At 39.4% G+C, this 15,307-nt stretch overlaps 1 protein-coding gene across 5 annotated transcripts in view; it reads left to right on the top strand.

The window, feature by feature from the left end:
* Positions 1-15,307, top strand: part of LIMCH1 (LIM and calponin homology domains 1) — a 173,014-nt gene that overhangs the window by 92,240 nt on the left and 65,467 nt on the right. For 4 of the 5 annotated variants that reach the window (XM_056489812.1, XM_056489811.1, XM_056489815.1 and 1 more), the window contains 3 exons: positions 7,316-7,422; positions 10,304-10,334; positions 13,292-13,402. In XM_056489812.1, coding sequence (XP_056345787.1) covers positions 7,316-7,422; positions 10,304-10,334; positions 13,292-13,402 — 249 coding nt within the window. Of the gene's footprint in view, positions 1-2,130; positions 2,231-7,315; positions 7,423-10,303; positions 10,335-13,291; positions 13,403-15,307 lie in introns of those variants that run through there. The other variant, XM_056489813.1, reaches the window with a different exon arrangement.

The following is a 15,307-nucleotide window of genomic DNA, read 5'->3' as shown; positions in this document are numbered from 1 at the left end:
AATAAAGGTCAAATTTGTCTTCAGGACCTTTCTTCCTCTCCTTCAGACAGACAGTGCAACTATTGCCAGGAGGATGGGTAAGAAGTAGCTGCCACAGAAGGGAGCTCAGGTTGCCCTCAGAGCATGATGTTGTGATGCTTCTTTCATTCTTGTCTCTTTTGTAGCTCTTTTCCCAACCCACTCTGACATAACTTTTGTATTGACCCACTTCACAGACCCACCGAGAAGGCAGAGTGAGATAAATAACAGTCCTTTCCATCACAGCAAAAGGAACCATGCCTCACATTTTTGCTGGTTTTGTGCTTTAACCCATCTGGTTCTGGATTTGCAAGGTGAATTCCCGGTGGCTTCTAGGAATGCTTGGCTACAATTCACTGTATGAGAGCTTGTTTTTAACCCTTGTCTTTGTGAACTTTATTCACAAAAATGGTAAAAAAAAAATAAATGTGAAAGGTGGGTAACAGAAGAAGTCATTGAACAGATACCAAATCCCTCATAAGCCAAGCACTGTCATCTGGTACTAAAAAGCTGAGAGACTGAGCTGCAGAGAAGGGATGGAAAGGAAATATCCTCTTCCTTGGCCATAGCATGGCTGTCACCATAGAACATGGCATCAGATAGGTATCCCCTCTTCAAGACCTGGCTAAGTCTAACATCTGTTTGTCATCTGGCTGTGATTTCATCAGCATCAGAGCCAGTGAATAGCCTGGAAATATTTTCAGTTTTTTTCCCTGCCTGCCTATGTTCTGTTTTCAGTGCTGTAAACAAAGCCATCTTAGGGTGTATCTTGAGTTTGGCAAATCTGAGGGAGTTCACATCATCTGATCATCATCTGCTCTCTCCCCCAAAGACATAGAAGTTTACTGAGCCCCCAGTTGTTTAAATGTTTTATTTGTGCCTTCAGGGATAATGACCTGATGTAGAAAGGGGTAATATCAGGACCTACTTAACTAGTGAAGTCATAGCATCAGCCTTGTGCTCACGCTGTGTGCACCCCTCCTACCCCCCCGTGGTTTGCTTCTGCCTGTTAGGTTGAAGTCTGCTCTTGCTCATGTTCCCTCCTTTGCTCAGCTTCCATTCACATTATCGAAAAATTGTAAGTTTTTATACAATCAATAGCAGCATCAGAGTTGTGCACTTCTTCTTGCTCTAGGCACTTGCCAGTTTTTGCCCCAGCGGGCCTGGTTGGGAGCAGCAGAGTCTAAACCCCTTGGCACTTCCAGCCAAGTTATCTTTGGAGTCAGATACTGGGACACTCAAAGGGAGTTGGGGTTGTTTAGCCTGGAGAAGAGGAGGCTTAGGGTGCACCTCATTGCTCTTTACAAATTCACAAAAGGAGGTGGTAGTGAGGTGGGGGTTGGTATCTTCTGCTGTGCCTACAGTGAGAGGACTAAAGGACATGACTTTAAAATGAGACGGGAAATTCAGATTGAGTAATAGAAAAAATTCTTTGTAGGATGACCAGGCCTTGAAATAGATTGCCCATGGATGTGGTGGAGACACATCTCTGCAGGTGGTCAAGGCACATCTGGATCTGGCACTGGGTGATATGGTTTAGGGGTTGCAGGGGTAGTGCTGAGTGGATGGTTGCACTGGATGATCTTGAAGATCTTTTCCAACTTTGATGACTTTATGATTATATGATTTTTATCTTCAGGCAGACTTAAATATTACCTGAAAGTCACTTAGAGCCACGTTTGGGGTTTCTAGTGTGTTTTGTGCAGTTGAAGTACAGTACCAACTGGCCCGTTTCTTCACACCATTTTAAAGGTGTTTTTTTGCCTTTCTGACAAGAAAGCAGGACTGTTGTTGGAGGAGACACATCTTTGCCTTCTTGACTGCCCGAAATGAAGTGGAAAAACGCTGGGCTTTCTTGGCAAAGGCAGCTTTCGCCAGGTTCTCAGGGGCGCGCTGCAAGGCTCCACCTGTGAAGCCGGGCGGTGCCGCGCCCGCCCGGTGAGCCCTGCTCCTCCTGCTTCAATCCGATCATCGCGCTGTTTGCTCCCTGGACCTGCCTCTCGCCTTTCGGCTCGCACGGTCCGCGCCCCGCTGCCTCCCGCCCCGTGCCGTCCCCCCGCGGGCCCGGGCGGGTGCCGGGAAGCGCCGCTGCCGTGGGTGGAGTCCGGGGGCTGCGGCTGCCCCGGCCCCGCTGCGGCTGCCCCGGCCCCGCTGCCGCCCCGCCGCGGGGTCGCGGCCCCGGGAGGCGAGGATCGGTCCGGCTGGCGGGCTGGTAAGTCCTGCTTCCCCTCCCTGCTCCCAGGGATCACGTCTTTCTGCGTTTGTTCCCACTAGCGTTTTATTTTCGTGGGTGAGGCTACTGTGTGCCGCAGTCCTTTCGGGGTGTAAGCCGCCCTGTCTCCCCTTTGCTATTCTGGGAGGTGCCTTCAGTTCTCAGCCTTCTTCTGGAAATTAACCATCCTCAGCTTCTAAGTGAATGTGTGCTAACTATGATCCATGTCCTTCCAAATCTACTGATTTGGAGTTTGCCACAGAAAACAATCTTTTATGTAGTTTTATTATATATACAGCTAAGCATATTGGAGGAACAGTAAAACATACACATGCACACACATGCACATATATATTATTAAACATATGTATATAAACATACACAGAAAAGCATATTAGAGAAATAGTAATACATATATAGATATATGTGTATATATATGTATATATGTGTATATGTATACATACATATATATGTATACACATATATATGTATATACATGAGTATATATATGTGTGTGTATATATATATCTATATGTATGTAAAGTTCTCAGCCTTTCTTATAGAAGTTTTTTCCTGATGAACATGAACTGAATTTTTCAGTATTTCTATGAACCTGTGAATCAGACGAGATCCACTGCTTTTATGTAGATAAATTATTACCACTAATTTCTTACATAAAATGGAAAAGTAAGGGAATTAGGAAGAAATGTTGAGACCAAACAAAAGGCTTTTAAGAGTCTATTGGAAACTACTCAGAAAAGCAATTTGGATTTTTTTTTTTTAAATTTTATTTTAGAGATTTTCTAATTTATTCTGGAGCAGGGAAAATATCAGCATTCCAGAAATGAAAAAGGCCACCTGTTTGTCTGCAGCTGTCCTGCAAAACAGAGCAGCGCTACTGGCAGCTAATAATATCTCCAGCTTGCAGAAGTGGCATGTATTTGGCATTTTATTCAGTGTTCTGTGCAGACATAAAGCTTGACTTGCTTTTATTTTCCCCAAGTTTATCTGAATATCTCATCCGGGCCGTGCAGTAGCGCATCTGACGAACGATGGCTCCACAGTGCTAAGCTGTAGGACCGATTTGCAGTGCGAATACAGTGAGACTGTTTTGTATGTATTGTGGCAGATGAAAGGAATGGAAGTGGGCCAAATTCAAGCTGTTTGCCATTGCATCTGATCAGCAGATCCTATGGAGAGAATTTGCCTGCTGTGAATATTTGATTCTCGCTAGCTTGAACTATCTTGTGTGTTGGCAGTGCTACTGTGTGAATTTGTGGTGACTTTCCAGGGTGTCTGTCCTGCTCAACTGCCAATTTCTGGAGGCTTTTTTACAGGGTTCAGGATTTTCTGCTCCACTCTATGCGTGAGGAAAATTACTTAATGCAATACAGTGAACAATTTTTTTCATATTTATAACACACAGGTTAAAACAAAACAAAACAAAAAAAATACTAGAAGGGAGTAGTATGTTATCTTCTCCACCCCTCCCTTATTCTCTCCCTTCACGTTCATGAAGGTATAACCTCACCATCACCTACTCTGTCTGCATTATCTTCAGATAATTGTCCTGGCAAAGTGATTTTGTAGAGGTGAGTCTGCCAGATGACACATCAGAAAGGATGAAAAGGTGATGGTGTTGAAATGCAGCTGTGAGAGCAGGAAGGTTTTCCCCTTCCTTCCCATGCATCCTTCTGACTAAGTTCTCAGGGAGTCAGTGCTCTGCACCCTTAAGTCCATGACCCTTCTTACTGGTTCATGCCTGGCTTTGCCCTCGAGTTGGCAGTTTTCTATGTTGATTAATTTTTTTTTCTGAAATTCAGGATAGTGAAACATTTACATTAATATTTTTTGATTTTATATACTTACAATTAAATGACATTGCTTGGAGTGACTGTCAGGACTCTGCTGAGACAAGCAGAAAAGAGTTAGGATTTAACCTCTCAGTGTATCTTGTGTTTGTGTCCTGGATCTGTCACCACCCTGAAGCATTTGTCTTCTCTATGCAGCCTATTTAGACTTTCTGTCATTTTAGAGATTAAGCATAAATAAAATTGTATAGATATCTGTGATATCTGTAGATTACAGAAAATCTACAAAATAAATTTAGGCTGTAACCTATCTGCTTGTTCTTCCTCTGTGTCTATGAAGGACAAAAGCCAGAAGAAGATTTTTGATTGTATGGTGATGTGGGATGAAACCAAGAGGAGCCAGCAAGAGACACTTGCAGGTCCTCTGGGGCTGTAGGAAATGATGTGACCAATTCTCTGTCTACTCCAACACTGCAACTGCAGAAAGTAATGGCTGAGAGAAAAGCAATATCATCTCCATTTAGTATATTGAGGAAATTGTGTGATAGTGCCTCGTGGGGGCTGCCAGAGGGACCAAATTCTGGTCATGTGTCTTCTGAGACCACTGTAAAAGATACTGCTCTGTTAGCTGAGGCACAGCAGCTGGCCACCCTGAAATCCTTGCCACTGCAGTGTGACCCATTTGCATGACCTATTTAACTCTGCCAAGTTGTAAGGAGCTGGGCAGGCACATTAAATGTGTCTTTCAGTTACCTGTTTAAAGTAAGCATGGTTTTTATATTTCTTTACTTGTAAACCTGTTTTTTCTGCTTTCTTTAATTTCTTCAGCAATGATAGTGTCATTTTAGAGGGCTACAAAAATGCATAGTTGCAGTTAACAGACACTGAACAATAAATTCTCTTGAAAGATAAAAGCAAATTTTTCTGAGAATTGAAGAAATCAGAACCTGGTCAATGCAAGGTGTAGTAATCCTGAGAGAAATTTTACTGGGAGCTGGGTCTTAACTTTAGTGGCTTAGGAGTGCTTTTCTCCAGTGACTCAATGGAACTAAAAAAATGTGAATTTCATCTGTACTAGAACAAACCAGGAAAAGTTTAGTTTTGCAGTAGTATGAGATACATTTTTGGCTTGGGGTTAGGCAGCCTAGGCAGGTGTCCTGGAGTAAATATATAATTTGAAAGCATTTTCTTTGTTGGATTTTTCTTCAATGCTTTTTTTAAAAATGCCATTTTTAGGACCATTGGGAAGTAATAATTATGAGATTGTTAACAAAAGCAGAAACTTCTCACTGATTGCATCTTGTTGGCACATGTGGTTATTTGTGCCCATACAAGATACCAGCTGTCTGAGGAATTGTTTGGGTGATAGTGTTAGTGACTGTTGGCAAACATTATTCATATGATGACCATCAAAATAAAAGCATGTAGCCAGACTGGAGTAGGTGATGCTGGTTTTTTTTGAGAAGTAGGCATTTGTTCATCAGAGGAACTGAGTTTCCAAACTACGTGGCTGCCAAATAACTGGTATTTTTGTTACTGCTTATTATAACTCAGATTTGAATTTCTGGCATAAAGATGGGTGCAATTAGTTATCTTCAGCATTCTTCCTCCTTTGATTGTTTTCTAAGTCTATTAGGTTACTATGACCTCAGTGTCCTGTATATTTTTGTTAAATTTGGAAATATTGTTAGGAATTTTTTTTTAATGCTTTTGCATTTTTGTTCAATGTGTTAGATTTACACATTGCTCCACCAACCATTTGAGAGTGACCAGGACTGTCCTGCATCAAAGAGTAAACATAAGAGTTATTCATGATGCAGTTGGAAAAATTATAATGCAAACAGTAAGCCAGATGGAAAATTTTACAGGCATCTTTTCATGTCGTGAATGATGCTGTCTCTCTGGGTTATGGGCTCTCTGCTCTCTCAACTGCTGTTCCTTCCCCCCGCTGGCTCCCCTCCAGAGCTGTTAAGTTGCAGCCAGGGAAGAAAGGGAGATTTGAACTCCTCTGAATTTCCAAGCCTGTGTTTTCTGTGGTGTGGCTGGCGAGCTTTGTGTGCGAGAGTGTTGGCATGCCGAGGGCCATGGCCATTAGCATGCTGCTTGCAGAACAGACAAGGCTCTCCCTGAGCCCCAGGAGAGGCCTGGGAGCAGATGTGGGGAGAGCCCTGCTCACCAATCCTGCTCTGTCATGCAGAGTGGGTAAGAGCTGAACACTGCCAGGCTCCCCTGCTTCCCAGCTTTTATGAAAACAGCTCCTCTGTAACTTCATTATGTGCAGAGTTTAGCTTTAGGTTTGAGATGAGACTCTTTAAAGTATATCCAGCTGTACATTGTATCTTGTCAACACATCTACCACTGCAGTTGCTGATCTAGAAACGTATATATCTAAAACCCTATTCTCTACTGCAAGATTTATCCATGTAAAACATGTTAGCTGGTTCTGTAACAGGGGAGTGGTGTACATGCATATGTATAAAACCTGTATGAACTGCATATGCACCCATGCAGATTCATCTCCTTGGTGCAAACCATAGTGTCATTGCTTGGACTTGGTTTGAAAGAGACTTATATCAGTTGTTACTTAGCCTCTCTTAGTTATTGACTGCTAACTTTTACACTTTTACACTTTGAAAAAATAAGTCCTCCATAAGAAGTGTTACAAAATTGGTGTTGTTTCTTCTTAGAGACATGGCCTTGTGGTGTAGATTCAAGGTTTTATTTCAGGAGAAAGCACCTATCTCTTTTCTCAGTGGCTTCTGACTGGTTACATTTGGAGAGGCAGGAGAACAGTTGTGTTAACTGGATTGCTCAAATCTGACATACAAAGTGTTTTCTGAACAAATTGCTTGCTTAAATGGTGGCAGGCTTTTTCATATCTACTCTTCCTGCTCTCTGCAAAAATCACACTTTTTCTACTCCTTAACATGCGGAGGTTGTGTGGCAGCCTCCAGCAGTAGGTGGAGAAATTTTTAACTTTTCCAGTTAAAAAAGTTACCAGTGTCTGTGTTTAAAAAGAAGCAAACCAACAAGCTTGTGGTAGTTATATATATTGGAAGAAAAAAAAGAAAAAGAAAAAAGTTTCATACGTATCTGGTTTTCAAACAAAATCTACACTGGCTTCTTAAAGTTTGTGACTGGAAATGTATTTGATTCTTCATTTAGCTAATGGTTTGGCTGTTCATGAGCAGTTACTAAATTAGAAGTTGGTTTGGTAAGATATTTTTTCAGTTAAAGAGAGTTTAAAGTTTTTATGCTTTTTGTCTCTTTTCAGGATAATATCATATTATTCTTAAGAGGCTGCAAAGAACTGGGACTTAAAGAATCTCAGCTTTTTGATCCTGGTGATCTGCAGGACACATCAAACAGAGTAACCATCAAGTAAGTACAGCAGCAGTCTGTGACTAGCATGTTACAGCCTCAGGTACATGTGATGCAATAGTAAATATTCAAGAATGAGCAAAAAGGCTATAGAACTGTAATTAGTGTAAGGCAAATAGGAAGCAGAGGTTTGGGAAACTTTCAGAGTTGGGATGAATAGATTGCTCTTTTTAACAGATTTTGTCCCAGAGATATCAACCACAGCTCTGTAAAATAGGATTTGAAGAATGCTCTCAAGTCTGTGGTGTGACTCTTGGGGATATCCTGTGCAGAGCTAGGAATTGGACTTGATCCTTGTGGGTCTCTTCCAACTCAGTTTATTCTGTGATTTTGTGAAAATACTGTCTTAGTTAGGCAATGAAATTCTGATGGATTTAGGGGTTTTCCTAATCTAAATTGATGGCATTCTTTGTCTGCCCAACTAATAAAATATTGTAGTCTGGGGGACAAGAAGTCACAGCTCTGTTATTTCAGATTCAGCTATTCTGATGGTGCAATATAGGACATTTTGAGGCTTCTCAGGTTCTGTGAGATGCAGACATAAGCAAGGTCACTTTCCTGCAAGAGCTATAGCTTGAGACACACGATAATTGGGCTAAGGAAGTCTGTGTGAACTGTAAATGCCACAATTTAGATAGTTTTTCACAAAACCCACATTCTCATACAAGTTGCACGCCAACCTTTTAAAAGCAAAAGCACCCCACACTTTCATAAAATCAAACAAATTTATAATTGGTAGTTATTTAGAAGTTTTCCTTAAAGTTTTGGGTCTATCATGTAATATTACAGTTAAAACAGGAGTTATTGCTCTACAGACAAGCAAATGCTGCTGAGTTGATTGAATGGTCTAATTTCATTTGGTCAAAAAGATCACTAATGAAGTCCTGGTCCATATCCATTTTAGAAAAGTATATGGAAACAATTTACTAAATTTCAGTAGCATTTTTTTATTCCTTTCTAGCAGTGGAAGCTGGGCAAGTTTTCACAGTGTTCAGGCATTGTCTGGGAAAATTCAAAGGCTCTGAAAATCAAATTGGCCAGTTTCCTTGTTTTCAGGAATGTAATTTTTTGCTCTTTCCCAAGTTTCTGAATCTAACATGAGGTTCTTTTTGCCCTCTACATGGCAATGAGTGGGGGCTATACCATGTATTTTTTCTAAATCTGATAATACTTCAATGAAATACATTCAAATCATTACAACTGACTGCAGAGAGTTGCAAAACAGCCTGTAATCTTCATATAAACCCCTAATCTCCATATGAAACCAGAGAGGAAGAGTCTTTCTGGTAAAAACCTTCATCTTTTGCACTGAGGATGGATGGAGTACCTTGGTAGAGGCAGGTTGAGAAGGGTGGAGCTTGAAGCAGAGCTGTTCAGTATGTCACCAAGTTAAACCTGGCATTGTAAACTCCCCAGAGCTGGCCTGGCCCTCTGCTGCATATGAGGGCTTCAGAGAAAGCAGCTGTGGAAATGAGCCAAATGTTTTCCTAGCACCGTCCAAGTTCACGCTGAGTAACTGAGTTGAGGTGTACAAGCCAAGTCCATGACTGTTTTAGAGAAATATGCTGAAGGCTGTCTTCTGCTAGCTAGTTCCCAAAGCATGAAGGTGATTTTTTCCCTCTTTGAAGACTTTTTGGGTGATTTTTTTAAACGTGGTAAAAATATTATTTGTTCTGTGGTAAAGGATGAGTATGACATTATTGCATATGTTTAAGATAATGACATTTTAACAATTTTTTTCCATATAGATGTTAATTGAGGCATGCATTAGATCTATTTTTTGGATCACTCTGCTTATAAAACTTATGAGCTAATGCTGTGAGGAATTTTTTTGTGACTTTTTGAACAAGTCTCTTTTCCACTGTTATTTTACAAAGAAAAAAACAGGACTGTTCTATTTTTCTTATTGTGTGGGTATTAGTGGACAAAATTTTGGCTTAAAAAGATGTTATCCAAAATACTTTGTTTACCATTGCCTCTATTTAGGCTTTTGTTGTTCTAACAGATTTGAGTACATTTATTTTTGGTTTTGTCAGATAATCTTTAATGCTGGAGTGGTCCTACTGTTATAGTAGAAGACATCTCCACTATAAATGATCAGGATACAGTCTTTACTAAATCTCAAGTAGTCTTATTTAGTTTTCATCACCTAAATATGATACGTAATTCCTTTTGTCTTTGCTGGATTTTGAAATGTTTATGTTTGCACCTTGTTGTTTTTAACATAAACTGCCACTCTTCCATGAACATAAGAGAAAAAAATAAATTGAGAAGGATGATGCCAATATTGAGTCTGAGTGCTCAAGTATATATTTTAAAAACAAATGTTTTCCAGGGCACGTTCTGTTTTACATGGCAGGGTCTTTGTTTCTTTGTCCATTCATTTTGCTCTTTGTAATGTTTGTTTCCACAGAAGCACTCGCAATATTTCCTTCATATTTGGTGATGCCTTTTATGCTTGTTCAGTTGCTTCCAGAATCTGTATGGGTTGTGGAGCAGAATCTGACTGTTGGATAACTCCAGAATATATTTTAGCAGTGAGGACTTTTGTCTTCCTTTTTCAAGAAATCAGCAACTCTGTTTAAAGGAAATATTTTTGGCATTGTCCTACTTTACTGTGGGACCATTATAAACACATTTTCTTTTTGTACTTCCAGAATTGTAATTTAATGATTGAAATAATGGTGACAAAATACTCCCATGTTATGAATAAATGAATGTGTGAACTACATCTTCTTAACTTTCATGTGTTTCCAGACAGCAGAAGCATTCAGCAGGCTTTTGTTAGGGAAGATGTGATCTGCTGCATGCAGCCTCTTGGAAAGCATGTCTACTTTCTGATTTTATTTTTTTTTATCTTTTTATGTGTTTGTGCAACCAGGAACATTGACTATAGTAGGAAGCTGAAAAATGTAAGTACATCACTTGGAGTTTTTCTTTTTGTCTGGTTAATCATTGGCCTGATCAAGAATTATATCAGTAAAAACCGAGTACACATGAGTGTTGCTGAAAGCCCTTCTGAATAAAAACCTCACTGGGTTCTGCTGGATGCTAGAGCTGTTATGGCAAAGCAGCCTTACAACAGAAATAAAATGGAGAACATTTGTCTCTTCTTAGATACTCTTAGATGAATGATAAACAAAGTGATTTCTGTGCTGTCCAGTATGGTGTTTGTGGGAACAGTCTTGATTCAACCATGAAGCCACACTTTTGTAGCCTTTCACAAGTGTATAGGCATAGAGTACAGTTGCACAAAGTATTTTAAATGAAGCAAAATGACCATTAAATTGGGATGCAAGACCTTATTATCAGTTTTGCTACCTTTCTCGTTGTTCTTCCAAATAAATTAGTATTCCCCCAGAAGGACTATTTCCATCTAACTCCATTTTCCTGTTAATTTAAACAAAGGGCAATGGATCCTGTACTTGTTAACTAGAAAAGAAAGTGTCTAAACTTTGCTGGTCTCAGTTTAAAGCCTAGCTGTCTGCCCTTAGATAGCTGTGAACTGGTATAATTTTTATTTGGCTCACGTCCCTATATCCTGATAGGAAATGCCAAGATATTTTATAATAACTTTGAAAGCCACTAATCATAACTGCCATGACTGGAGGTAAAAAAAACCCCAAACACCAGAAAAACCTTCTCCCCCAGATTGTTTCATCCTGTCTTTTCCATCATCAGTAGAATAGTGTCTTCTGTACTCTGTGCACAGGGTTTTAGGGGAAGGATTCAGCTTTAGTATTTTAACATTCTTTATGAGCACTGGCTAAACATCTTTGTACAGATGTATTGCTTTAAAGGTGAAGTTTCAAAAGTATCCTCCATAATGTGCTTGTAGGCAATATATGCTTTCCAGGTGCATGATGCTGCAGCCTCAGCTGGCAGCCAGCCAGAATTGCTTGCAAATGTGAAATTTTCTGCCTTTTTTTTTTTTTTAATAAAGAAAGGAAGAAGAAAGTGATAAAATACTAGCAGAAATAAATAAAATTACCAAAAAAAACATAGCCTTCATCAATGAACTGAATAGTAAAATGAATTGGACCATTTCCTAGTTGCTAGAAATACTGTTATTTGCAAATATTTTCATCTAACTTGAGAACATACACTGTAAGACTTTTTTGCATTAAATTTATCAAGTGGTGTTGGTTGAAGGAAAACATTCAGATAAACATTGTTTCATGACAAAAATCAGTACTACCAACACCAGCTCCTTTCATTCAGCACAGTAATATTGATTTGGAAGTAATTTTTTAAAAGGGGAAACTTTTAGAACTTTATCAAAAATGTTACTCAATTATTTCATGACATGTATACTACTTGTAAACGGAAGAAAAATATAAACTCTCTCTATATATAAAATACATATTCTACGTTATGTACCACAGTTGTTTTTAAACAGAAGGTCTGTATGATGCTGTATCCTTTTCTACAGCTGCAGTGCTGTATAATTTTGGACATTACACTTAAATTAAAAATGGAGATGCTAGAGCAAGTTGATAAGAAATGTCTAGTATGTTGCTGAGAAGGAATGTGGATGCATGTTTTAGGGAAGAAGAGTCTAAGAGATGTCTGTTCCCAGTGAAATCCCACTTTGGGATTTCTGCTAGTCTTGTTTCCTTTAGTTCACTATATAGCATGAAGTATATGGCCCTGTCCCATCAAAACATAAAATACTATATTTCAGTTTATGAATATTTTTTAATACAGTTAATGGCAACTATTATTTATTATTGGTTGCATCTCTTTTCCACATCAAAATATTTCCTGTTCATTCTGCAGTTAAATACTTTGCAATGTCATGGAATATGCTGAAATTAATGAAAAAAGTCCTAAGTTCTAGGGTGATGGTTTGTCATTTTGAATCAGTGCAAAACTCTAAATTGAATTGCCTTTGATGAGCAGTTTCCAGTTCAAATAGCTGTTGCACAGGTATCATTAAAGGCATTGCTCTAAGTGGAAACATATGTGGGTGCAGAAAAGGCTTTTCCTTGCATTTATGGTATAAATGTCAGCATTTTTGGATGTATTGGATTTGACCATCCTAAGCATCTTAATTTTTCATTTTCTAAAACAAGTGCAACACCAGCAGTGTCAGGTCAGGTATCTTTGCTACTTGCAAGAGCAATTCTTGGTCCTTTTCCCTCACCAGTTCTGAAGGAATTTTTGAGTTATGGAGAGGTACCAAGTCAGAACTTGAATGAAATCACCAACTTTTACACTGTAGTCTGATAGAACTGACAAGATGCTCAAGGCTTTTGATTAATCTTGGGCTAAGCAATTCTTAAACTAGCAGAAGCCTGGAAATAAATGTTCCTGTATGATCTGGTTACTTACATTAAAGTGATTAAAAATGGGACTCTCTTTTCTGTCCTTGAAATAGGCACATATTTGAGATGCTTTTAGGCAAGCAGACATCCTAGGTACTTTGTTTATTACCTTGGTCTTAATGGTTTTCATTAATGATTACTTATATTAGTACCGTTTAGGGATATTTTTTTTTTTATTGAATTTATGAACAAATATATTTATGTGTATTTTCTAGAAGTCTCAAATCTATTTGTCTAGTTTTTCTACTCAGATCTATCTTTTCTGTTTATTTTCCAGGCAGACATAACACTTCTATTATTTTTATTAAAAATACCAGGGATGTAATATGTTAAGTTGCATATTTTGTAGGACTGTTTAAATTTTCATAGTTGCCTAATGTATTTATGTTCAACCTTTGACAGACACTTCCCTTTCAGTTCTGATTTATAACAAAATCATGTGCCACTGTGCAGTTTAGAATAAATGAGGGATGTTGCAGGGAAGTAAATTTAGCTGCAGGACTGTGTAGATTGCTTAAATTAATTCTTATTAACTTCTGCAGGTATTAGTCACCATTTATTGGCTAGGGAAAGCAGCAAACAGCTGCACGTCATATAGTGGATCAACCCTGAACCTGAAGGAGTTTGAAGGCTTCTTGGCACAAATGAGAAAGGTATCCTTCTTTTATGTTTTGGGAATGGAAATTTACTTCAGATTTTTACTCCAAAGTTTCTTGCTAAGTATGAGAGGAGGGGGCTGGAGTGCAAATTCCTTAGTAAACCTCTACATCAAAAATGTTTCTGATTCTACCAAACTCTGAAAACTGCTTTGGCAGCCAGCTTTGTGGTGGTATCAGTGATGCAGCAAGTGATGTCAAATAGGGCTTTAGAATTGTCATGTGGCTCTTTCATCTTAATTTCCATGTGTTTTGCTTTGACTTATTTTCATTTATGACACCGAGTTTCAGCTAGAAGAGCTGAGATTCAAAAGTAACATGGTGAGACTCACAAGAGCATAGTTTTTTCTTCTTTAAAACATTCAGTCTCATGAGCAGCTTTTTTTGGTTTTGTGTTGCAACATAAAGCATCAAACCAAAGGATCTAAATAAAGCTGAAGTGGAGGAGAAGGAGATTATGTTTCACCAAGGGCATAGTTAAGGATAAATCTGTTTTTGCCAAGCTCTAAATTCTGGCTGAAATCATATTTGGTGGTTTATGATGAGCTGATCTCTGTTGGAAGGGAAAAATTGTGATTGCTGCAGGGTGGTTTGGGGATTTTTTGTTGAGCATTCTAGCATACCCTGAACCTCAACGTCCAACATTTAACCTCATGGTTAATGCTAATGTGAATCAATAACCAAACCTGCCATTCTTTGGGATGGAAGGGGCAAGCAGCAGGTGTGGAAGAAGATTGGCTGCACCATGTGCTGACACTGCATGTGTTAGACATACTGCTCAAGAAAGGCTGTGCAGTTACAGAGTTCTGCAGTCCGGAAAGAGCCTTCTGCCTGCTATTCCTTCCCCACCTCATGTAATGGCCAAGGCATCACAGGCAGTAGGGTTTGGGGACCATGGGAGGCTCTGATCTTAAATTCTGCTTCAGCTCTGTGCTGCTGCGATGGTGCCAGCTGCAGCTCTTCATCCTGGGGTCTCACAGGGCTGGCACCACTGGAGAGTGGTCTGACTGATAGCAGTTCCTACACCCTGGTGTGACCAGAGAACCTGAACTAGATGGGTAAGATTCCTGTTTGTGACCCCAGTTCCTCTGAACAAATAGGTGAAAATGGAGAGGAAAAGAGAGCTATTTTAGTCTTCATTTTAATGACCTGTGCTCGGGACTTTGGTACTCATGAGCGATATGACTGAGCCTAAGTAATAAAAAGATGAAGTTAGTAGTTGAGTTGTTTGTAAGTAGAAGATGTGGGGAAGGAGCAGTTCGCAATCCAAAGGGCTGAAAGGTGAAACAAACCCAAAAAAGGGAACTAGCTCAGAAAAATTGCCAAAGTACAGATTGTCACAATGTTAATGCTGCATGGTATCATGATTTTTTTTTAATGTTTAATCTCACACCACGAGGCTCTTCTTTTTCCAGGTGATATTTACCCATGAAACTAATCATCAGAGTATTTTGGGGGTCCTATCTTCAACCCTTTTGTGGGATGAAATAGACTAGGGGCAAAAAGGAAGCATTCTGCAGGGAGCTGGTGTTCATGAAGGGCCTAGGTAGGCATTGTGGAATGCTGCAAATTAAGGACAAAAGTTGGTACTTGATTTGTTGCAAATGTTGGAGCTGGGAGAAGAGTAGAGGTCTCATAAAAGCTGAAAGCTGTATATGCTTTAATGCATAAACAGAGCATTTTGCAGTCCTGAAAAGTCTTATTTAGGGTGATGCTGCTGTGAGGGCTGCTGGCAACTTCTTTTATCACGTCCCTTCTCTTGTACCCCCGAAGTATTTCCCACTGGCAATTGTGGGTTTGTATGTTACTGCATTTGAAGAGGATTTGGTTGTAAAATATAACATGTTAATCATGCTGTGCTACACTCTGATGTTCTTTATAGCTGAGCTCGGGTGATGAAAA

This window comes from Oenanthe melanoleuca, chromosome 4 (assembly GCF_029582105.1).
Source record: "Oenanthe melanoleuca isolate GR-GAL-2019-014 chromosome 4, OMel1.0, whole genome shotgun sequence".
Classification (NCBI taxonomy): domain Eukaryota; kingdom Metazoa; phylum Chordata; class Aves; order Passeriformes; family Muscicapidae; genus Oenanthe; species Oenanthe melanoleuca.
This window is presented reverse-complemented; position numbering and strand designations above follow the sequence as displayed.